Raw genomic sequence first — 23,199 nt, 5'->3', positions numbered from 1 at the left:
GATGATTAATAGGTTCATTTTGAATACCAGTATAAGGTTGACATGGGATTCCGACAATTAATTTAGTTTATTCGAGTTACCACTAAATCAAAATATTTTTCAAATTCTTTTAGAATTTTCTTCGCATTTTCGGAAATATATGATGTACCATGAAAGCATGTTATCTGGCGTCGGAATCTGAAATGTATGCCAACGAAAAATAATGCAACTATGCTTCTCAGATACGTTAATGCCGTTGGATTCCTAAGACTCTTTCCTTCAAACAATCGTGTTGTGATAGTAAACACACTACTAATGAATTACAATCCTATACGATCGTACATTTATTCTCTTTTATTAACTGCATATTTCAAACATCTTGCAAAATATATCTATGTTACGATAAAATAGTAAAACGAGCGCAAGCATTTTGAAATTTTCTATTAGTATTTAGGAAATACCCTCTTACAAAGAGCATTAACTTATTCACAAAAACCTTCAAAAAAGAAAGAAAGGAAACACCACTATCTTAATTCTTCGCCTCTTCCTGTGCAGCTTTCTCGCTGTATTTCATGTGCCAGTCAAGGTTCATTTTCAGGACGGTTTCACCCCGCTCCTGGGCCTGATTACTCCAAAAAGATCATCACAATGCAGCCGACTTCTGTTGCAACCAGCGATTTAGCGATTTTGATGCGCACCTGGTTGCGACATGACATCTTGGCTGCAAACAAAAAACATTTTCATGAGATTGACAAAAGTTTAAGTTGATTGTAAAGTTTTTATTTGATATAAAATGAATTCTCCTCTACGGTTTTATATTTTTCCGTAATACGAACGAAGTCCTTATATAACTTTGGATACTCATTTCGTAGCTCTCGCAGCAGATTCACTTAAAATTCCTTCGTTTCGCACTTTTTGACCCATTCACTCACCCAGATGCTGCGGTTACGGAATTGTTTTTGTTTGTTTTTTGTCTATTTTCCTCAATAAAAGCTGCATTGGCCAGAGCTACTGCTATAGCGCCATATGATGCTACTGTTGAAGCCATTTTCATTTATAAATATTTTCTTCTTTGAAAAATGACAGCGGACGCACACAAAACAGTATCAGACTCGACAAACAGTGTACTATGTGATAAGCGTGTTTGTCATTCATTCCAAACAGTTGTATTTCACCAAACAGTTTTATGTCAAATTTTTGGCAAAAACAAATTGTAAAATATTTTTGTCAAACATGAAATTTGTACTAAATTCTGACCAAATTTTTTCTGTCAAAAAGTGTCAAATATTTGAGCTTCGGTCAAACAGTGTACGGCCACCTTTAGGGTGCTCATACACCGAAGCCAAATATTTGATCCTTTTTGACAGATCAATTCTGATCAACGTATACTGATCAAATATATTCGACACAAAACACGACATACAAATATTCAATTATTGGATGTCTAGAATATCTTATCGGTCTGTTCTTTGAACCTGTCGGTACATGATTAGTAAATCGATTTTTTTCCATGTTCGATGTTTGACATTGTTTGCCGCTGTTGAAAATTGAACAGTGGCGAACAAAATAATGTTTGTACAAATTACAAAACAAACATTATCTGTCAAACAGTATCAAATATTTGACCTCCAAACAAATAATGTACGGCCACCTTTATATATGCATTTAACACGACCTGGGTCATGCGGATAGAAACAAATAAAAAATAAAATGAAAAGTCAAAATAGATTCGATAATCAGGAGGGAAAAAATGTGTTACTTTGCTTATAATGATCCACTACATAGATCAATTCGTGCTCAATTCACGTGTTTATCGTCTAGGTCTTGCTACTAACAATTTATTTAATCATGGTCCATGATGTCATAATATCGAGCATGTTGTTTGGTTGTGTAAAAAATGCAATTAGTGAATTTAATTAGCTGCTGATTTAGAAAATCGAAAGGGTATACTCACACATATCAGATTATGATACCTTGAGTAGTCGCGATCTTAACATTAAGTTGGGGAAAAAGTTATCCATTATTTCAAGGTTGGCTGGCTTTAGTGATCAATATCTCGCATAATATTGATCATACAATTCCAAGTTTAGGCTCGTTGTAAAGGAGACATTTCACACTAGTTACAGGGTGTTGACAATGGAGGTCAACAAAGAGAAAATTCGGTACATTTTATACTTTTCATTTTATAAATGCGAAAATGCAAACCAGGTCGCTGAAATCGTATTGATGTTTATAATGCCGATACAGCAACAGTAAAATACGCACAAATTAATTTATTTTCATTTTTTTTTAAATTTTTTTTGTAATTTTTTTGAATTTTTTTTCAGTGTAATACATTAAATTATGATCTATACTGTCAACAAATAGACCGTTTGAAGCTAGCGATTGACCAGAAACGTTCTGAATTGGCCAACAGAAGAGGTGTTGTATTCCATCAGGACTACGCAAGAACACACAATTCAGAGAGTTTGATTAGGATGTTTTAATGCATCCACCATATAGTTCGGACCTGGCACCAAACGATTATCACTTTTATCTCGTATTGAAAAATTACTAGAGTGATAAGAAACTGGGATCAAGATAAGATTGTAAAAATCTATTGCTATTGATTTTCGCTAATGAGGACCAAGGCCTCTATGATAGGTACATCATGAATCACCTTTAGAATGGCAACAAGTTTTTCCAACGAAGCGATGCATATTTGACCCAAATCGGACAATCCGAACCATATTAAATATAGGTTTGAACTTCACCCAAAAATAATGGATTTCCTTTTCCCCAACCTAATATCATGCTCCCCATATATGTCTTCCTAAGAAACCCGCTTAACTTCCTCGAATGTACATGCCCATTCTCCTTTTCCTTTCCTATACATAAGCAGAACTTAGCACCCAATGAGATTAATTCACTTCAGCAACTACACGAACTTCCCATAGAACACTACACACTCATGGTCATAGAACACTCAATATACATCACCTGGCTATAAGAGACCCCGCAGATTGCAGACTGATTTGTCGGCCGATAGTTTGGTCGGCTTCTTAATCAGTACGGAGAGTTATGCATGTGCGCACATTACGCCGATTCAGTTGGGTCGGTTTGTGCACCAGAAGGCCGACCCGACTAAACTGTTGGTTGACAGAAAGTCTGCAGTATGCGGGGGCTCTAAAGGTATTACAAACAAAGTTTCGGACAACGAGACGAAGGAGAAAATGTTTTTTTACGTAGGACTACGTCTTTCATTTCTGTACCGGAGTGTAAATTCAAAGTTTCGAAAGTGAGAGAGTGACGCTGGACTGCAAGGTTTTGAACGTTAATACTTCTTTACCGGCTGAATGGAGTGGTATAATAATCACTTCATCCGAAAGATAAAATGTCAACGAGTTATATGATTGTCACTTATTGGTGAAAAAATCGTTTCAATAGCTTAAAAATTGCTTTGAAAGCAAGCTATTGAAGTCATAACAATCTAGCTCATTGATGATGATTGGTGATCGCAATGTGTTCCCGAACACGGACGCAAAATCTAGGCACCTGGAGGAACCGTCATAGTGAATACAGGCAAGCTGTGATTTCTTTTGCTCGCTTGCATTAGTGTTTGGGAAACCATAGCGGACATATGCAAGGTGTGAGTACTTTTACTCGCATCAGTTTCTGTTCTGCTTTCGCATGGAACAGTCATGAAAAATTGTTTGCGTGTGAATGCGTCCGAGCGAAGGGATATTCCCACCCATGACTTTGTGTCAATGTTGCCACATTGAAATCTGTATTTCCGAGCTAAAAAATCTTTTTTACCTGTAGAGAACATAGAAAATCTGTATTGGAATCTGTATTCCGGATTTTGCACCTGATAAGACTTTTGCGTTAGATTTAAGTACGAAGTACGAATTGCATACTTGTAGTAAAGTGTATATATTCTGCTTAGCCATATTTTGAAGCACGTAATCACTGGTATAGCTTGCCAGTAGTTTTCCGAATAAGACTATTTTTTTCAGGCATATGCAAAAAGTTTGATCGAAAATGTGTAATATCTTAGATTGAGAGTTTTAGATACATAGAGAATTATGCCAAATAAAAAATAAAATAAAACTTATTTTTAGGGAAAACCGACGACTTTTTTGATTTAGTTTCGCGTTATAAACATTTATTTAATACTCACTTTCCTCGTGGTGTTTATAAATGGTTTTGCAGAATTTAGCGTTGATGGCATTTGACAACTGTATTGAGGCGCTTAGATTTGATAATTGCGTTCACAGTTTTTGTAGCGAGACGGTTTCAAACTTTTGTTTTGTTCGCATTATATTGCGAAAAATACGACTTCTATCACTACTATATTTAACACATTTGACAGTAGCAAAAATAGTTCTGTTCAGTACTGTTCCAATCGTCTGATTGAGTTTGTTAATTGTTGCGAAAAATGATCAAAGATTTAAAAATAAGTTTATCTTGTTACAAAATCTGTATTAAATCTGCATGGATATTTAAAAATCTGTAATCTGTGAAGATTCTTGGTCAAAAAACATGCTGAAAACCTGTATCATTACAAAAAAATCCGTATATGTGGCAACACTGCTTGGTGTTCTCGTGATGCAATCCAATAGCATCAGTTTATGTTCTGCTTTCGCGTGGAACAGTCATGAAAAATTGCGATCACGATAAAAACGAAATGAGTTTTATGCAAGGTTATATAGACTTTATTTTGTTTTCACCGTGAAATGACGCCCTTAGTTTCTATTCTGCGCATAGAGTGATCATGAAAAATCTCATGTTATTCTCACGAAAACAAAAATGAATCACGTATCAAACATCTTCAGTTGCTTTTGCTCAAATTCCATCGGTTCATTTCCGGACCATCAACAAGTTCGAAAGAGTTGAATTTTATGTTAATAATAATTCCTTACTTATACTCATCCACCCACACACTAAAAAGAAAAACTTTCAGCAATCTTTCAAAATATTCATTCATTCATTAATTAGAAATTGATTCAGATGCAATTTCAAATAAATGATTACCGAGCCAACGGTAGTCTAACATAAACCTTGCGGTTATATCTCAGATATAACCCACTTCTTGTTTTTTTATCTATAATATATTTCTGTAGTCATAGATTTCTTTCACTTAGGCTTATATTTATGTAGATCTTAACTATTAAACTTGTGTTTGAAAATGATACATGATGACTCTTTGTCTTCTTCTGCATAATTGAAAATAGAAGAAAGGGTAGTAATGGCTTTAAAGTTATTTTTGTGTACATTTCTGAACAAAATGTGTTTCCGGATTCTACCATGTTATCTTATATAACCGGTTAAAAGATACAAGTTGATACAGGAAATAGTTTTTTTCAGGGATGTATCAAAAGAGAAAAAAATACAGATTTAAAACAATGAAAAAACTCAATTCAAATGCAATTACTACACACAGTCCTATGTCAAGATCTCGTCCGTGCCTCTTGTTTATTTGATCGGAGAAACATAAAATGTGCTTGAAAAAAATATTTCATTGGCTCCGCATGACCCAGGATGCAACGTGACATCTGTTGAACCGCTTCGTACATAGCAGATCCAAGCAACAAACGCACTTATGACCTACTAGATTGATAGTTTAATGATTTCTTTATTGATGAAACATAGTTTTCATGATGAAATTTCTTTTTTTTTTGTGTTTGGAACTCATTTTTAGTGTTTTATTGCATTAGCCGTGATTTTTGTTGTTCGCGCTGAGTTAGCCAGACTATTCCGCGGATAATCGGGGCTCTACTGTATTTTCAAACTTTAACATGTGATGTTGACTGCTCGCTGTTCGGAGTGAAAGGCAAATGATAATTATTTTTTGATCCTCTTAAATATGTAATCTTGACCCTTACTCGACAATTTTCTATGAATTCCCTTATTTTACTTACTTGTTTTGGCCTCGTCTTCACCACTGATTCACAATGTATACACAAGGAAACATTGTGAATCAGTGGTGAAGACGGTCGTTGCTTGTTGTTTTTTGTGTGGAGTCGCTTGCGAAGCCTACACTCAACCCCACTATCTCGCAAAAAGACTACCGTGATTTTGTTATTTCAAGTCCCGAGTACCACCAGAGCTCTAACTCGCTTTCCGGTTTGTAGTGGCCTTACCTGGAGATTTTCACATTGCTCATCACACAACATTCTATTCAGTCTCCCGAACCAATGCAAGCCAGAAAACCGATCTTGGGTGGCAAATATATTTGATATATTTGATTTTGTCAAAAAGTATCGAATAATTGGCTTAAATTGGTTAAACAGTGTATGGGCACATATAGAATACATATTTGACACGAAAAGTAAATTTTTATTTTTATTTTTTTGTTTATTTCACCTGAAAATCCATTACTATTTTCGCGTGAACCCATGAAACACGAAGTTCAATACCGTTAACACAAATAGTTCCCAGTTGTCCAAATGCGTAAAGCACTGTGACGCAAGTCGATGTTCAATATGAGTAATCATTGAGATCACAAACGATGTCTTGTGCACATGTTATGGTCGTGTGGCTTCTATCGTAAATCTACATATCTGCGATGATCGTAACATGTGCAAACATCATACTCATTAAATATTGTTTCATTTGTTGTTGTGCACAACGTTCGACAGACCATTTTCAATGTCCTATAAATGATTCATAATAGGACTATACTTTCATCAGTTGAACTTTAGCTCGTTTGAAATTTGAGTTCGCGACTAAATGGATTGTTAAAACTAATTTTCTTAAGATCACGAGCTCAACCCGTGCTTGCCAAATGTGTAGATGCTCCCCCTCTTGCCCCACTTGCTAAGCTTTAGTAGGAAAAGTAAATCTTAACAATCCTTTCATGTACGCTCTCCAGCATCAATCTGAATAAATAGCCCAAGTTACCTTCTGAAGAACAAACCAGACTGAGCCCGTTTATATCTTATCACACTGTTCAAACATAATTTCTTCAGTCCCATTTCGATAGTAAGCGTGCGACTACGTCCAGAGTTAGCTGAAGATAAGGAGCCAAAACACGTTTATCAGATATTCACCATCTTTTCTTTGGGCGGTCTCACTTGTCGGGGTTGCATTGCACAGTAGATGCATCGGTTGGTCCAGTAATTAGTTGCGGATCAGAGCGCTGGTGCGATGTTATAGCCGGAGTGAACCGCTTACGGCTCTCGATTCTGTGCGATCGATTTGTGGTGGAACGTAGTGAATACATAATCGTAAGCATGAGAACCGAACAGATTTTCACCGAGAAAAGCCTTCTTGTGCAATCGCTGAAGATCTCTAACAATTTGGACCGCAAAAAATCCCTTTCAACGTCAATAATACCAACCCAGAATCAGAACTTTCTGTGTGTACCACTACTACATAATGGACTACATCATCCGAAATCCGTGGAGGTGGAAGGAAACCATGGATTCCAGGATATTGTCATTCATTCGGAAGTGGGATCTTCGTATCAGTCGATGACGCGGAGTATCTCTCAATCTACGCTGACCATTCCGGAGAATTACAGTTTTACCTCGGTGCATATCAAGGTTTACAAGAGGCGATGGGTGATGTTGGTGCTCGGTATGATGAGCATAGCGATCTCCTACGTGCAGTGGATTCAGTACAGTATTGTAGCGAACATCATTGTGCGATATTACGATATAAGTTCTACATGGGTTGATTGGACTTCGATGATTTTTATGGTGGTATATGTTGTGTTTGTATTTCCGATTTCTTACCTGATGGACACCCGCAATTTACGACAAACGGCGGTCATTGGATCGGTTGGAACAGCCATTGGTGCTTGGATAAAAGTGTTCTCTGCAGATCGTGAGCAATTTCAACTGGTTCTGGTGGGGCAAACCATTTCTGCAATCTCCCAGGTATTTCTGCTGAGCATACCATCTCGATTGGCGTCCACCTGGTTCGCTCCAGAGGAAGCGTCATCGGTTTGTGCTTTCGGCGTGTTCGCTGCACAGCTGGGTATCGCCGCTGGGTTCTTTTTCACCCCGATTGTGATAATCAATCATGATGACCTCACACAGACTGGTGTGGAGTTGAAGATATTTCTGATGGCTGTAGCCGGAATTTCGACGGTGATCGCTTGCATGGTTCTTGCAGTGTTTAAATCGGCTCCGCAGTTCGCGCCCAGTCATGTGCAAGCAATCCAACGAACGATGAAGTTGAAGAGAGAGGACTACTGGCCAGCTGTCGGCCGACTGATGCAGCATGACAACTTTCTTATTTTGGTGATCGCGTACGGAATTAACGTCGGCATTTTTAATGCATTTTCCACGCTGCTTAATCAAATCGTGGTGAATTATTTTCCGACGGGTGAGGCCGATGCTGGACGAATCGGTTTAGGGTTGATCGTTCTTGGGTTGGTTGGATCGATGGTTTTCGGGTACCTTTTGGATACGATGCACAAATATAAGGCAACCGCCATATGGGCGTGTCGTCTGTCGGCACTCACGCTAGTTATTTTTGCATTGGCGTTGGAAAGTCGCTCGAAGAAGCTGGTATCAGTGGCTTCAGTCTTTCTTGGGTGCGTTGAGTTTGTGGATAGTGTGTTGAAAAATGTTTTAAGTGGATGTTCTTTCACAGGTTCTTCATGACAGGATTTCAACCAATAGGTTATGAATTTGCTGCCGAATTGACATTTCCTGAACCGGATGGACCCGTCTCGGGAATGTTGAACATTTCAACGCAGATTTTTGGCATCGCTGTGACGCTGCTGATATCTGGTCTTCAACAGTTCTTGGGGGATTTTTTCGGCAATATGGTGAGAATTGGTTTGGCCACGAAATTGATACAGTTCAAGAAAAGGTTCATTACTCTACCGTCTCTTTACAGGTATTCGCCGCGTTTCTCGTGATTGACGCGCACATCATATCACTCATAAAGTCGGAGCTGCGACGGTTTAATACCCACTTGGAGATTCAAAACGAGGCTGCCAAAGAGTACGCCGAGGATGCTTGTACTCACTTTGAAAATTACAGTTGCGACGACGTGCCTCTCAAGCTGAGAATAGACGATTGCAGCAGTTAGAACGAGAGGCAGTTCACAGAAATGCCAGAGATGCATGTGTAAATATTCGATTGTAAATTGTAAATAATTCGCGCTCAGCTGATAAGAGTAAACGGGGAGAATAAAGAGGATGAGTGATTCAGATTGTCACGCTACAAACCGAGCGAGACGATCGAGCAACTGCTCGAACGTATGACGTCAGTTAAAAATAAACAAAACCAAGGCGACTCTCGGTCATTGATAGAGTGATCCCACCAATACAGTTAACCCGCTTTGAGAATGCATCAAAGTGTGATTGAACTCAGCTGGCGCAGGCAATGGCTGAGAGTGCGCGTGTGTGCTGTTTTCTCATTCATTTTCTCTTTTATGTTTTTTTGTTGTTGTTATTCTGCGCAGCCCAATTCTTCCAGTTGTGTTCCGAATCTTGAGTCGAATAGCGGTCGTGGTGCTTTCCGTGTTTGTTATTTTTTACTGTTGCACGCTGTTATCTTGTTCGAATCGTTCTTGATGTCAGTTTGTTGAAGAATGATGGAAAGAGGCTAGTCGTAATTCACTAGCTGCAGGAGCGAGACATATTTGATCTTCGGATATTTTGCGTTGCGGTTTAAATTTCTGACATTGAATGGATATGCAGTGTGTAGTTGAGGAAGAATTCATATTGTGAACCGGGAGATCGAAAACCGTTATAACCATATGTTGCCTAGTTACGCTTTTGCTTAGCCAACAAATGTTCAGTTTTACGGTGGTTTAAGAAAGGCCAGACTTGTTGCTGGCATGACCAGAAGGGACAAACCATTGGCAGGTTATTTTTAGTTGTAAGTATTTGTGTTTGCGCTTCTGTACTCGTTTCATTGTCGTTTGTCGGGTGGCCTCAAGTTGGCGTTATCTGTTCGTGATGTGTGTGCGTGTTGATTGAGTAATCCAAGCAGGCTTATTTGTAGAGGATTTGTGTATGGTACAACCGGGAATGCTTGCAGGAGCAAGCAATGTGCGTTATCGGTACAAAATGTGTAGCTAACCAAGGTCAGTTGGCTCTGAACCGATGTAATGTAGAATGGCTTTAAAACCCGTTTTGAATACGCATTCATTTCAACCTTTTCATCTAAATAGAGTGGAATGCCTTTTATAGAGAACATGTCAGAATCAATCTCAAAGAATATGAAAATATAGAAAAGGAGAAAACAGAAAGACGGAAAGCTACTAGGTATTCCTAACAACCTCGCCAGTTATTCTGCCGTTAGTAAGTTGTAGTTGTATTTATTTAGTTGTAAAGTTTTCGAATGGATAATTTCTAGATGTGTGGAACAATAAGCGGTGTTTGATTTTAAAATTAGGTTTCCATGTTCCGAGTAAAGAACACTTAAAGCCCTTGTGCATAAATCTCCTAATGTTTAAATTGTTTAAAGCAAGCATACATCAACAAATCATTATTGAACACATGACTGGTGCGAGGTGAACTCTTTTCTGAAACAGAAGGGTTTATGGTAGCCATCCAGGACCGGATAATGGCGACTGAAACTCCTAGAAAAAATATCTTGCACGAAAACGTTGTCGACTGTTGCAGAAAGTGCAATAAAGTAGTAGAGACGATTGAACACGTCATAGTCGGCTGTCAAGAGCTAGCCGAATCAACACATCTCAATCCCCGCAATTCGATTGCCAAAATTGTTTAACAACAGTTAGGATCAAAACGCAATTTTGTAAATCAGTTGGTACCCTACTACAAGTATGTTTGATGTGAGATTGGAGAATAGCTGCTACGATCTATTCTGGGATTGCGAGATCTTCACGGAACAAACCAGAGAAGTATTGATAATAGACATCGCATTAGCGTTAGACCGCAATCTTTAATATACTTTCTATGCCAAGAAAACTAAGTATAACGTCTTGGCAGAAGAACTAAAACAAATGTGATATTTACCGGATATCCGTATTATACCAGTAGTGATCACAGGAACTGGAATAGTTCCACACTCTCACGCGGTCTTCGCTTCGGATGAGCTGCAAATCACAGAGCAGATTTTCGTTCTGTAAAAAGCGAAGATTCTTGGAACCTGTACAGGTATGCAGGTGATTGTCTAGACACTTGATTGAAAGGCGGAAAAAATATTCCACAGAGTCACAGCATTCAAGAAGCCAAATGGATGATTTGGCTGTTGATGCGGTGCGTATGGGGACGCGCTGTTTTTATGCTTTGCTTATGCGGGCGCTACACGATTCGTCCAACGTTTCACTCGAATGGTGGACTCAAACATTTGACTCGATGAATCGACAAATGTTGTGACGAATGTGCTGCTACACGGTGAAGTGAATGTTCGATTCAATGCAATCGGTCCAAACAATCGGCGAGTATGTGGATCGAATGTTTATTGTTTTTATTTACCATCAAAAACGTTAGGAAACTGGATGACGATGCGAGTATTGAAATTGCTGCATTAACAATTGTACTGATATCGGGCAGTAAATTAAAAATGCTTGAAATCAACATTATTAAATTGCAATATTTTGCCGAATATTTTTTTACGCAATATTTTGGTTTGGAGTACTTCGGTAGCTGAGATATCTGACGTATGAAATTTCATACGCTGAGCCGACACAGTATCAAAAATGGAAATCATTTGAATATCGAACAAAACGGTTTTATTTCATGAAATTCAACTTCAGCAACCATTTTCATGGTTTATTAGCATTTTCGTATACTTCCGTTCTACGCATAATTGTCCCACGGTTCATATGGATTGCATAGAATATAGTATAGTTATGCGTAAAACGGCAGTGTATCGGATTTAGTATCACTCAGTATGGTACCGGAAACAGCACTCCGAAGGGTGCAAATCCACATCACACTTCAAGCAAATATACGTCGTACATCGGTTGCAATACGCACACCTTCGTTGGGTACCAGTTGGATTCGTATTAATGGAATGATTTATTCCGTCAAACCGTCAAACCGTGAACATTGATTTTTTTGCGGTTTCATAATTTTCTTCGGATTTTTTGCTAGATATATTTTTTTTATACTCGTCTAGTAGTGTTGTGTCACCGATTTGAGCAATTTAAAATCCTCCAAGAGGTAAAACTTTGATGAATTTATGTTTACTTTTGCGACTTCATTAAACTCGAACTTTGCAAGCTTCAATTAACAACAAAACAACAAAAATTACAGATAAAATTACACTAACACAAAAAAACACTCTTAAATTATCATGTGGTATCATTTGAAATGCGCTTAACACTTTAGTTTCATCAAAAACAGTTTTTCAAAAACGGGCATTTTTGCGTATTAAATTTCATACGCTGGGCATTAATGGGTTAACAAACAGTAGAATAAAATATTCGATTCGTTGATAGTCGATTGATTTGAAAAATCAGACACCACTTCACACAGCGGTCTCAGCATAAAGTGAAGATGTCGTTATTGTACAGGTCAGACTCGATTACATACAGTTTGAAGAACAAAATATTTTTTTTTACATTTCAAATATGACTTCTTTCAAGAAAAAAATGTAACCTTTCGACGTTTATGTGAGCTATTATATGTACAGTGGGGTTAAAAATCGTGGTTTTTGAAGATTTTGTTTGTATGTCACCAGTGATTGTTTATATCGATATTGCAGCGAAATTAAGAAAGATAGAAGTGTGTTATAGAATAAATTGTAGAGCAGTTAGAGAGATTTAATTCAATTGATAGAAACAGGCAATTTTTAGGAATTTTTAGGACGAAATTAATAATAACACATTAAAAATTACTAACTTTCAAGTTTTCAGTTGCAAAATGTTATTTAAATCCACTAATTTAGATGTTTAGCTATTATATCCTGTACTAAATTTTCTCATCTTTCAAAGGGAAGCAACAGAATCGTCTTCCCTAGCAATTTTTTGACGTGGGACTACGTCTAACCGGAATATATGGGGAGTAAAATGGAAACCTAAACACAGAACATGCAGGAAAAAATGAAAGATTTCGAATGCTTATACATTTTTTACTGGATCGGAAAGATGTTTGCATCAATTGATAGGAAATATTTCTACGCATCTATCGCAATTAATAAAATGTTATTTTTCATTAGATAAACAGTTGAATAACTGTGAAATGTTAAGCGTCTATCTAATCTAAACGCCCTAACTGCCTCGTTTTGATTGGTCCGATTTACGGTTTCCCTAACACAGACTTCATAACCACGCAGCCTTGAGGTAATCGGCATTGCAAATACATGAAAGTAGGGGGATTTTTGTTCTCACCGAGATGTGTTCCCTAACACAGACTTCAAAACCAAGCAGCATTGGAGAAATCGGCATTGCAAATACCTGAAAGTAGGGGGAGTTTTTGTTCCCACCGAAATGTGTTCCCTAACAGAGATTTCAAAAGCAAGGTGCCTGGGAAATCGGCACTGCAAACACAAGTTGGAGATATTTTTGTTCCGACTGAGATGTGTTTCCCTTGCACAGACTTCAAATCCATGGAGCGTGGGAAAATTGGAATTGCTAATTCATGTAAGTTGGGGGCATTTTTGTTCCGACTGAAAGTTGATTCCCTAACACAGACTTCAAAATCAAGGTGTCTGGGGAAATCGGCTTTGCAAATAAACGCAAATTGCGAATACTTTTGTACTCGCTTGCCTTTGTGCAGACTGGAATATAGTATATGAATATGATATATTTGCACCCGCATGTTTTTTTTGCTTTCCGGAAAGTGTTTCCCTAACACGGATTACACAACGTTTTGGCTCAGCTATTCAAGATTGCATTGAAGGATATGCCTGCGTGTCTTCTGCTATCTGAATTTCTACGCATATCATTGGAAGATTAGGCAAAATGTTGATAACCATTTGCTGCGAGAACGCCTATTGATTAAACAATATGCGCTCGAAGTACATGTCAAAATAGAAAATGAGTGCCTGAAGTTCATCAAATCAAGTAAATTCAGTATTCGAGAAGTACGTACACACGAGAGATACAAACTTCAGAGGGAAATGTAAAATACAATAATCGTTTGATAACTCTTCCGTTGACATATTTTATAAGTCCTAGGCATCATACAAACCGTAAAAGGGGAGTAATTTGATGTACTCGTAATGAAGAACATAATCTGTCACAATGTATGAATTGACCTTACACGACATTTGTTCAATATTTTTACTCACAATGCAAATATATTGAATTAAATTCAATTCGGGAATTATTTTATTCAATCAAAAATTTATTCAATACAAATAAATGATTACTAAACTAACTAACTAACTAAACTAAGATAGTCCCACGTCAAGCTTGCGTTTATGTCTAAGATATAACCCACCCATTTTTTAATGTAGAGCACGTTTGAGGCATCAGAGTCCGAAACAGAAAAAAAGTTCTATAACTCTTTCATTGTTAAATTTCAAACATATGCGTAGAAGGATTTTTTCATCAAATATGATCGTCTATCACATCCTGAGCGATTTTGAATAAATTATTTTTTTTCATGTGAGAAAGGTGTTTTCTGACTATAACACGTTGAGCCCCAAATTATTATTGTGCGCATTCTGTTCAGCTCGCAACAAGAGCGTTTGCACAATATCAGTGTCGGTCCCAGCTCCCAAAGGCACTTATTCTAAAAATAGAAAATAGAAATTCGACTACAAAGTAGTAAAATTTGTAAAACATTCGAAAACAAATCGTATTTATTTTTATTATCTTATTTTATAACTGTCAGTTCCAGTCAGTCAGCGCTTTCTTACCAAAAAGCTCGACGTTGGCCCCTAGGGACCGATGCGGGGCTCAACGTGTTAAAGGAATGAATCAAAAATTAAATTATCTTATATTCAAAAAAAGGAAAATATATTCATAAGAAACGAATAAAAACATTTACTCGATTATATACAGGATTCGATTGTATACAGTGAAAAGAAATCCGAGACTGTATATAATCGAGTCCGCGCTGTATTATTATCTGAGACGAGAGCTGTCAATAGAGGGGTTGATTCCGGGCCAATCATCTGTCAAGCTCGGACCAGCTGTTAATCGTTGAATTTCATAAATAAACATTTCCTAATGATTCTACAGAGTAAAAATAGTACTTAATTACAGATTACATTTTTTTATCCAATACATATATATTTTTATTAAGGCTCATATGGCGTCAGCCTGACGTGGCCGGGAGTTCAAAATTTCGACAATGTTTGTCTTACAACTATGTTAGTAATATGTAACCGATTACTCGCGGTTGGCTCGAGGTTAGTATTACAAGTGTTTTCATAATTGGGATGTTGAAGTTGAAGCTCTGTACGTGTGCCCGATACGGGGTACTTCCTATTGGGATGCAGCTGATCATTAATCAGCAACGCCCCCCTAGTCTGTACCCCATATCTAGCGTGGTGCGTCTTTCTCGACTCGAGGAATCCAGGATAGAATGGCGGCAGAATCATCAGCTCGTGTAGAGTTGCCATGAGCGGTACAATCCTCAGTTCTTGGTGAATGATCAGTGGGCTCACTTTACTTAATGTACTCTTTTCAGTGACAAAGAATTACAAAAAATGGGTTGGTGGATGTTATGACGAAGGACTAAACCCAAAATAAATTTGTAGCCCATTTTTTGACATCCTCATACATCACTTTAAATGAGCTTAAAAATAACAAAATGTATTATCCTTCTAAACTGGTACAGTATTTACTTAAGGGGGTAGTACACTATGAACATCATAAAAAGTATGTGTTTTTCGCGATTTTTTTCAACGAGAAAATAAATTACTATGATTAATCTGATATCACATTTTCATTAGGTATATATTACTTGACAAACAAAAAATAAATTGGTGTCAATTGGACTGTCTCCTGAATAGCTGCAACCGGTTTGTTGAACCCTTGCAGCCAAAACCTTGTAAACCGGTGGGAGTTTTACAAGTTTTTCTAGTGGACCGATTTCAACCAATGATTTTTTTACGTCATCTTGGATATATTTCCTGTCTTCGTACGTACGATTTTTTGGAAACACTGATTTTTGACGAAATGGCGACATTTTTTGTAAAAAAAAATGTGTTTTTGCCTCAAAAATCGAGACAAAAACATTCACTAAAATTTTATTTTTCAAAATATCAAAAAACCCTTCGTACGATGACAGGAAATTTAGTGGAGAATCTGGGAAAAACTATTTCAACAAAATCGGATGGACCGTTACGGAGGTAGCACTCCCACCAGTTTGCAAAACTTAGTTTCGACAAAAACGCGTTTCAATTTTGGATCCGTGCTCCTTACGCAGGGACTTAGATCTACTAATTTGCTTTTCACTTTTTGAACGGTGCATCGGACAAACCTGGGACAAAAACTACAGTAAAGTAGACATCCCAAAGAACATTTTAGGCCAGATTTTTTTTTAATTTTTTTCAAGTTTCCATAGTGTACACATCGTAGTTGAAACTATTAATATTTATTATGACCTAGTCCAACATATATCAAAACATATCCATGAAAATGACGGTTCGTGATTGAATTATAATTGCGATGCGTCAATCTCAAACCAATAGTTGTTACTAACTCGATTGACCTGCCGATGCTCCGTTCGCATAAATCAACGCGAATTAAATTGCACACTCAGTCGGTTCGGCAGTGTCACTAACATTGAGTAGATAATTGCATAAAATAAAAGCGCATGGCCTCACGTGGTGTCGATGCAACCGAGCGATAAAAACGTCTACCACAGTAAAAACGACACTTGGGTGACTTGGGACATGTGGATTGTTCTATTCCTGCAACCACACAACACAATCGTTCCGCGACAACGACAGAGACGATCGTGCGCAGAGATGTGCAATATAAATGACTCTTCTCAGATGCAGTTGTGTGAGCCGTCGCGACAAGTTGTCGTGGGCGGCATTTCCGTACACATCACTACCGCCGTCGCCAACTAGAAGAGGTTTTATATTATTTTGACTCGGTTCAATTTCTATGCAATGTAATTTCATGTAAAGACATCATGTTACATCATGTAACACCGTTTATTGCTTGATTGGATGATTGGTTGGCAGATGAAACAGTTTTGTGTCTTTGATTTTATAATTACTCATTGAAATGAACCACTATACTGCAAGCGACAAAATGGACAAAATCAGCTTTTTGATTGCTACGCATTCTTCACAAAGTAATAAGTATGCTGAAAAATATTTTTTCTTGTTCGAAAATATTCGAGCAATTTTCGTAGTTTCGTAGTTACATACAGCTTTCACACATCGTTCGAAAATAAACTATTACCAGTAGTTTGTGCCAATTCTATGTAGAGCCCAAACATGCTTTTCATGATAGAGTCCTATTACTTAGCGTTTTCTAATAGATGAATATAAGAAACCATTGGAACGCAACTATATGAGTTGTTATATTCTGTTCACAGCAACGAGATGATACGTAGAGAAGAAATCTTGCTTTTTTGTATTGTAATTACTTAAATTTCTGCATATGAAACTTCAATGCGATAATAAGAATAATCAGATTAGTAACGAAATCAAAATAATATTGATATAATAATATTTAAGAATATATAATTTTTTTCGTACCTAAACTTCCATAGACTCGCAACAAGCCCAGAGCACCTCTTCCAGACGTTCCATGAAATTTATTCCAAATTCACTTGTTCGACAACATGATACTGGTTGTTTAAATAAGAGATGAAACGGATATCCGGTAACTACCCGGTTATTAAATTAATATTAAATCATAACATTTATTCATAAACACTCTGACTTTTATTATAAATTTTGAACTGACTGATTACGCTTTGCTTCGTTCGCCAGGCCAGACTACTGCAAGGAGCTGAATGATAAACTCTAGCAAACCTTGTCAATTGGGGGTACTGCTTAGAGTTTAATAACCACCAAACGGAAGGAACGTGATTGGGATCGATTCGAAATGTTTTCGCATAACAGTCAATTTTGTTAACAATGGGATTTTTTCCAGAACGCGGCGCCCACTATCATTTTCGTTTGCCACTTCGTTGAAACAGTCCCAAAAGGTGCCGTGAGCTACTCGTGTAAGGTTCAATTCTCATTTGATTCGTTTAATTTGATTGGTGGTGAAGTAAGTGTATCCGCTCTCAGATCATCATACTTGAAGACAGTTCCAATAGTGTAATCTTGAATGCAAATAATTGATTAATGTTCTTTACTTATTTGAATCCGTAGTACTTACTCTTTTTCGACTAGTATTAAAATGATTTCGATGTATCCACTAAAATGTCATCATTGTAATTTTTTCTGTTATCCGGCCAAACTACTATCCGTTTCATCACCAGTTTAAATCCGTTCTCGAGGTAAACGTGTTGAACGGACATCAAGTCCGTTTTTATTTTTATTAATAGATAGATGAACAAATATAAGCGTCTTCCGAATGGAATTAATACGTTTTAATTCACAAAATCTCCTAGACCCTGTTTTTACCGATAATATTTATTAACTGGACAGATGAAATAGGAAATGTGCATGGTTATGCATTTAAGCAAAACAATAGAAGTGGGTTTTATCTGTTATATAACCCAAAGGTAAACGTAGGACTACCGCTAGCTAGGTAATCATTTCTTTGAAGTTGCATCCAAATCAATTCTCAATGAATGAATGAATAAATGAATGAATGATTTGAAAGATTGCTGAAAGTTTTTCTTCTCAGTGTGTGAGTGGATATGAGTATAAGTATGGAATTATTTCTACAGGGATACACATAAAATTAAACTCTTTTGAACTTGTTGATGGTCCTGGAAAGAACCGATGGCTCTGCTATTTTTTCTTGTTCTCGTGAGAACAATACACGAGATTTGATGACTCGATGACCACTAAGCAAAAGGTTGTGTATGTTCGAGTGTGTGAGGCAGCTGTCTTCTATGTCGAGCTCTTATCCACCGAAGCGGTAGTCTTTTTCGATGCTGACATTTTCTTGATTGCCTTCTTAGCGGTAGCACTTTTCTCTTCGGTGTACTCGTTTTCGTCCAGAATTTCTAACCAACATTATCGATGAAATAAAAGATATGACTTTTTTATCTTTATAGATAAAGGTGAACATAGTTCGACAATGTTGTAGTCCTAGTTATTTGATAAATCTTTGTAGAACAAAGTTTTTTCCTATCTCTTGGAATAACCGATATAGCTCCTTTTTTCAGAGTTGCGTTAGGGTCACCATGAAAAAAACTGTTTCTTTGCTCTAACTTTTATATTTCAAATTCTACATACAAATTGTTTTCGAATGACTTTAAGAGCTTACTTATACAAACATTTTGCGATGCATAACTTGTCAATATCTCAATTCTACTCAAAGTTATTTATTTCCAAAAAAATACGTTCTCTTCAATCGCTTGTCATTCTTTTTTGGGGCAAAAATAAAAAAAAATGTTGACGGCATTTGAAAGAAAATACTTCACTCTACATAATGTGGGCTTTCCAAAACTATTTTATTTTTCGTATTTGAGTAAACTAAAATTGAAATCATCAAATCAAAATTGAAAACTGAGTGAAACCTATTAAACCTATCAATAACTTTGAGTAGAATTGAGATATTGACAAGTTCTGCATCGCAAAATATTTGTATTAGTAAGCTCTTAAAATGTTCTGAAGACAGTTTGCATTTAAAATTTTAAATATAAAAGTTAGAGCAAAAAAAAAATGTTTTTTTCATGGTGACCCTAACGCAACTCTGAAAAAAGGAGCTATATCGGTTATTTCAAGAGATAGATAAAAACCTTATTCTAAAAAGTTTTCTTAAATATCTGGGGCTATAACATTGTCGAACTATGTTTACCTCTATCTATAAAGATAAGAAAGTTATATTTTTTATTTCATCGAAAATTTTGGTCACCCTATTTTTGACAACATTAAACTGAGCACATTGTCATATGCAACAAATTTGTCGAAGGCAGCTTTTGTCTAGAGAATAACTGTCGAGCTCTAAATGCTAATTTCCACTTCAATGCACCTCCTGGACCATTGTGCAATGGTACCATCTGAACGCAATCTGTATCGAATAATCATCGATACTCCGATTTACTTCGCTGAAGCCACCGTTCAGTCCGGCGGCTGAAAAGAAATCGGAGAGAAGAGCATAGTGCTTAGACGAGTGAGCGAGACTATTCTCCAGTCACTTCGTAATCATAACTAAATGGATTTCCTTCCTTCCTGGTTTGTATTAGAGAGGCTTCAAACATTGCAGTTCATCCGCATCTAAGGTTGAAAGTTATGGATTACTCCATAACAGCCCAGCTTAGCTCACCTCTATAAGTTATCTCAGGATCGGCTTCCGAGCTGCGGGGGACTCCCTGTACCGCGGACGACACTGTCGCAACCAAGAGAGCCAAAAGGGCTGGCTCGAAATGAAAAGATATGTAAAAGAACTGTTAATTGTTTTACAATCTACAAATTTTTTGACACGATTTTTCGTTGCGGCGCCGTTCGTTGACCGTTGGGGCCCTTCGATGACCACGTGGCTGTTGAGGGATATAGAGAGGAGGGACGTTGCACGTACCTTTCGTGAATCGAATTCCGATTCGGTAAGATTTCGGTTGTATGACATAAGTCGTTATCGCTGCAGTACTGAACTTGCGCGCGGGCGGGCATAGTGGCAAAGACGAGAAGGGAGATCTAACACGATCATTTGAGAGCGAATGAACAAGCCATTTCAAAACGTATTAAAGGCATGATCATGAATCACAAGCACGAGAAATGGGTTCCGTACGAGTTCAACGACCCCCAAGCGAAATAACTGACAAGGTCAAGTGGTTGGCGGCTATCGAGCGAACCATTGCCGCCGCTGCCGCCACTAATTTAACGTTGCGTTTTGAAGCCACCGCCATCATATTTTAGATCGGCGTAAGCATCTGTTTGCTATTTTTAAAGCTATCAGATAACATGCTTGTACGGGGGATATATTGTGAGTGCGATTGAATTGCCGATCAAGACGGACGACACTGACCTACTGCAAGTTACGGTTCACGCTAACGCGGCCTTCGTTAACATTACTGTTTTAAACAAGATTTCATACCACGTATTTCTTATCTGCGAATTTATTGTGTTGGTTTTGTGGTGTCCACTTTTATATTTCTGTGACTCAGTTTGATGATTTTCTCGGTACTTTTTTTATTAGAGTCGTTTAGCTGTGCTTCCCAACAGATGACGCTTCGACTTTCACGTTATTACACTCTTCTAATAATTTATAATTTATTCAACCAGCAGATTAACACAAAATGGATTTCCTGAAGCGATGCTTCATAAAACGGCCATCGCCGGAAGACTTGGCCGACGGGTTGGAGACAGCATCGGAATACACCGCCCGCTGGAACTCGATTCGAATCATTTACTACACGATGTTTCTGATGTCCCTTGGGTTCAGCATCATTCTGACCGGGGTTTGGCCTTATTTAGACAAGGTATGCCGAGTGTGAGTGTATTTTTCTATTGAAGCAACTTTGTAATATACTGTCCTATTTCTAGCTAGACCCTCACGCCGGGAAGGAGTTCATGGGCTGGATTGTCGGGGCCAATCCGGTGGGGCAGATGATCTTCAGTCCCTTGGTTGGCTGGTGGAGTAATAGACTGGGTTCCATTAGACTGCCGTTGCTGTGTTCGCTGGCACTGTTCTCGATTGCCAGTGGGATTTATTCCACTCTGGATGTGTTCAGTTCGCACCACAAGTATTGGATGTTGTACTCGCGCTTTCTGATCGGCGTGAGCTCTTCTAGTATTGCCGTTTGCCGGTCATATTTATCGGCTGCAACCAAGGTCAAGGAACGCACGGGGGCCGTTTCAATGGTCTCCTTAGCGCAGACCCTAGGGTTCATCGTGGGACCGGCTTTGCAAGGCATAGTCACTCCTCTGGGGGATCAGGGTTTCCCGTTGTTCAAGAACAAGTTGCATCTCAACATGTACACCGCTACTGGCTGGATAAACGTTATGATGGGAATTTTGAATTTTTGCTTATTTCTGCCGTTCATCTTCAAAGAGAAGCGAATCGCTGCTAGGGAAGCAATGATCAAGCAAGGAGTTGAATCGGAAAAGGAAACCTGGAAGACAACGAAGCCTGATTACGTATCTGCCTGGTCGCTGATTTTTGCGTTCTTCATTTTGGTGTTCAATTTCGTATTTTTGGAAACGTAATTTATCGAATTATTTCAATGAATTTTCATATGATCTAAGCTTTATGGTTTTAGGTTAGCAACTCCACTCACAATGGACATGTTCGCGTGGACCAAGGCCGAAGCCCTGTATTATATGGCTTGGGTAATGGCAGTGGGAGCAATTGTGGCTAGCGCCACATTCGTCATGATTGGACCGCTTTGCAAGAAATTCCCGGAGCACAGCGTTCTACTGTGGGGAGGTTTCTTCCTGATGGTTCTTGGACGGGCGGTGTACATACCGATGGACGACAAACCTCCAAAGTTAGCGATCCCGGATAACACAACAGCTTTGTTCGACACCTCCGGAGACACATACGTGTATGGATCGAATTTCACAGAAGTTATCTCGAACATGTCTCGAGAGGATTTGGAAACCGAAACTCAAATCAATACGCTGATGGAACCCGAACTGTTGGGGTGCCCACCATCGCAGGAGTGGTGCAAAACTACGAGAGGAATGACTATATCACAGTTTCTTCTCGGTTATGCCTTCACGGCCATCGGATATCCTATCGGGGTGACACTGATAACGACTATCTTTTCAAAGATCCTCGGACCAAGGCCACAGGGCACTTGGATGGGAATAATGACTGGGTCCGGCTGCCTTTCGCGAGCCATGGGACCGGTGTTTTTGTCAACGATTTACACCAAGCTGGGTCTGTATTGGACGTTTGGCTCTACGGCTCTGATGATGGCGGGCACGATGTTGTGGCTTTGGTTGGTTCGGTATGGGTGATATGGTAGGATTTAGTCCGAATTGAAAAATTACGATCGTTCATGTTTACAGGCATCGTTTAATCCCATCGGAATATGAAAACCCACTTGACGGTAGGGAATTGCAACCAATGGACAAGAAGAAAGATCATGGAATAGCAGATCCGGCAGAGGTGGAAAAGCTCAACAGCGAAGTAGCACAAATTAATGAGAAAGTTTCCGGTAGCTGACAGTATTTCAGGACAATTGCGTTGATAGTGTGAAATTTAAGACATTATTTAAGTAGAAGCGTTTTTCTTGTGTTTTTGTGTTTGAAACTCAAAAGCACTGAACCTAGCAATTTTTACAGTTGAACAATAAAATGTTACAAACTTGTTTATAAA

General features: G+C 38.1%; 2 protein-coding genes across 8 annotated transcripts; both read left to right on the top strand.

Annotated features, from left to right (window-relative positions):
• The first annotated feature begins 7,035 nt into the window (after positions 1 to 7,035).
• Positions 7,036 to 9,174, top strand: LOC129764703 (feline leukemia virus subgroup C receptor-related protein 2-like). Its single transcript, XM_055764070.1, has 3 exons — positions 7,036 to 8,503; positions 8,563 to 8,740; positions 8,812 to 9,174. The coding sequence occupies exons 1-3, from the start codon at positions 7,194 to 7,196 to the stop codon at positions 9,004 to 9,006; spliced, it is 1,683 nt and encodes a 560-aa protein (XP_055620045.1). The 5' UTR covers positions 7,036 to 7,193; the 3' UTR covers positions 9,007 to 9,174.
• A 191-nt stretch (positions 9,175 to 9,365) lies between these two features.
• Positions 9,366 to 23,199, top strand: LOC129764701 (major facilitator superfamily domain-containing protein 8). 7 transcript variants are annotated; one of them, XM_055764068.1, is made up of 5 exons: positions 9,366 to 9,787; positions 21,162 to 21,355; positions 21,424 to 22,078; positions 22,136 to 22,828; positions 22,890 to 23,199. In XM_055764068.1, the coding sequence occupies exons 2-5, from the start codon at positions 21,190 to 21,192 to the stop codon at positions 23,044 to 23,046; spliced, it is 1,671 nt and encodes a 556-aa protein (XP_055620043.1). In that variant the 5' UTR covers positions 9,366 to 9,787; positions 21,162 to 21,189; the 3' UTR covers positions 23,047 to 23,199. The 7 variants fall into 7 exon arrangements, with proteins under 7 accessions (XP_055620043.1, XP_055620042.1, XP_055620041.1 ...); XM_055764067.1 differs by having other exon boundaries at positions 9,367 to 9,800; XM_055764066.1 differs by having other exon boundaries at positions 9,368 to 9,800; positions 21,159 to 21,355.

The sequence above is a fragment of the Toxorhynchites rutilus genome, chromosome 2 (genome assembly GCF_029784135.1).
Source record: "Toxorhynchites rutilus septentrionalis strain SRP chromosome 2, ASM2978413v1, whole genome shotgun sequence".
NCBI lineage: Eukaryota > Metazoa > Arthropoda > Insecta > Diptera > Culicidae > Toxorhynchites > Toxorhynchites rutilus.
This window is presented reverse-complemented; position numbering and strand designations above follow the sequence as displayed.

What these genes read in the sequence shown, in the direction of transcription:
- LOC129764701 (XM_055764065.1), top strand. Translation starts at nt 21,173, where the DNA reads ATGGATTTCCTGAAGCGATGCTTCATAAAACGGCCATCGCCGGAAGAC. An exon ending in TTTGGCCTTATTTAGACAAG is followed by an intron (nt 21,356 to 21,419) that starts GTATGCCGAGTG and finishes TCCTATTTCTAG; the next exon opens with CTAGACCCTCACGCCGGGAA. An exon ending in TTGTGGCTTTGGTTGGTTCG is followed by an intron (nt 22,829 to 22,889) that starts GTATGGGTGATA and finishes TCATGTTTACAG; the next exon opens with GCATCGTTTAATCCCATCGG.
- LOC129764703 (XM_055764070.1), top strand. Translation starts at nt 7,194, where the DNA reads ATGAGAACCGAACAGATTTTCACCGAGAAAAGCCTTCTTGTGCAATCG. An exon ending in GTGGCTTCAGTCTTTCTTGG is followed by an intron (nt 8,504 to 8,562) that starts GTGCGTTGAGTT and finishes GTTCTTTCACAG; the next exon opens with GTTCTTCATGACAGGATTTC. An exon ending in GGGATTTTTTCGGCAATATG is followed by an intron (nt 8,741 to 8,811) that starts GTGAGAATTGGT and finishes GTCTCTTTACAG; the next exon opens with GTATTCGCCGCGTTTCTCGT.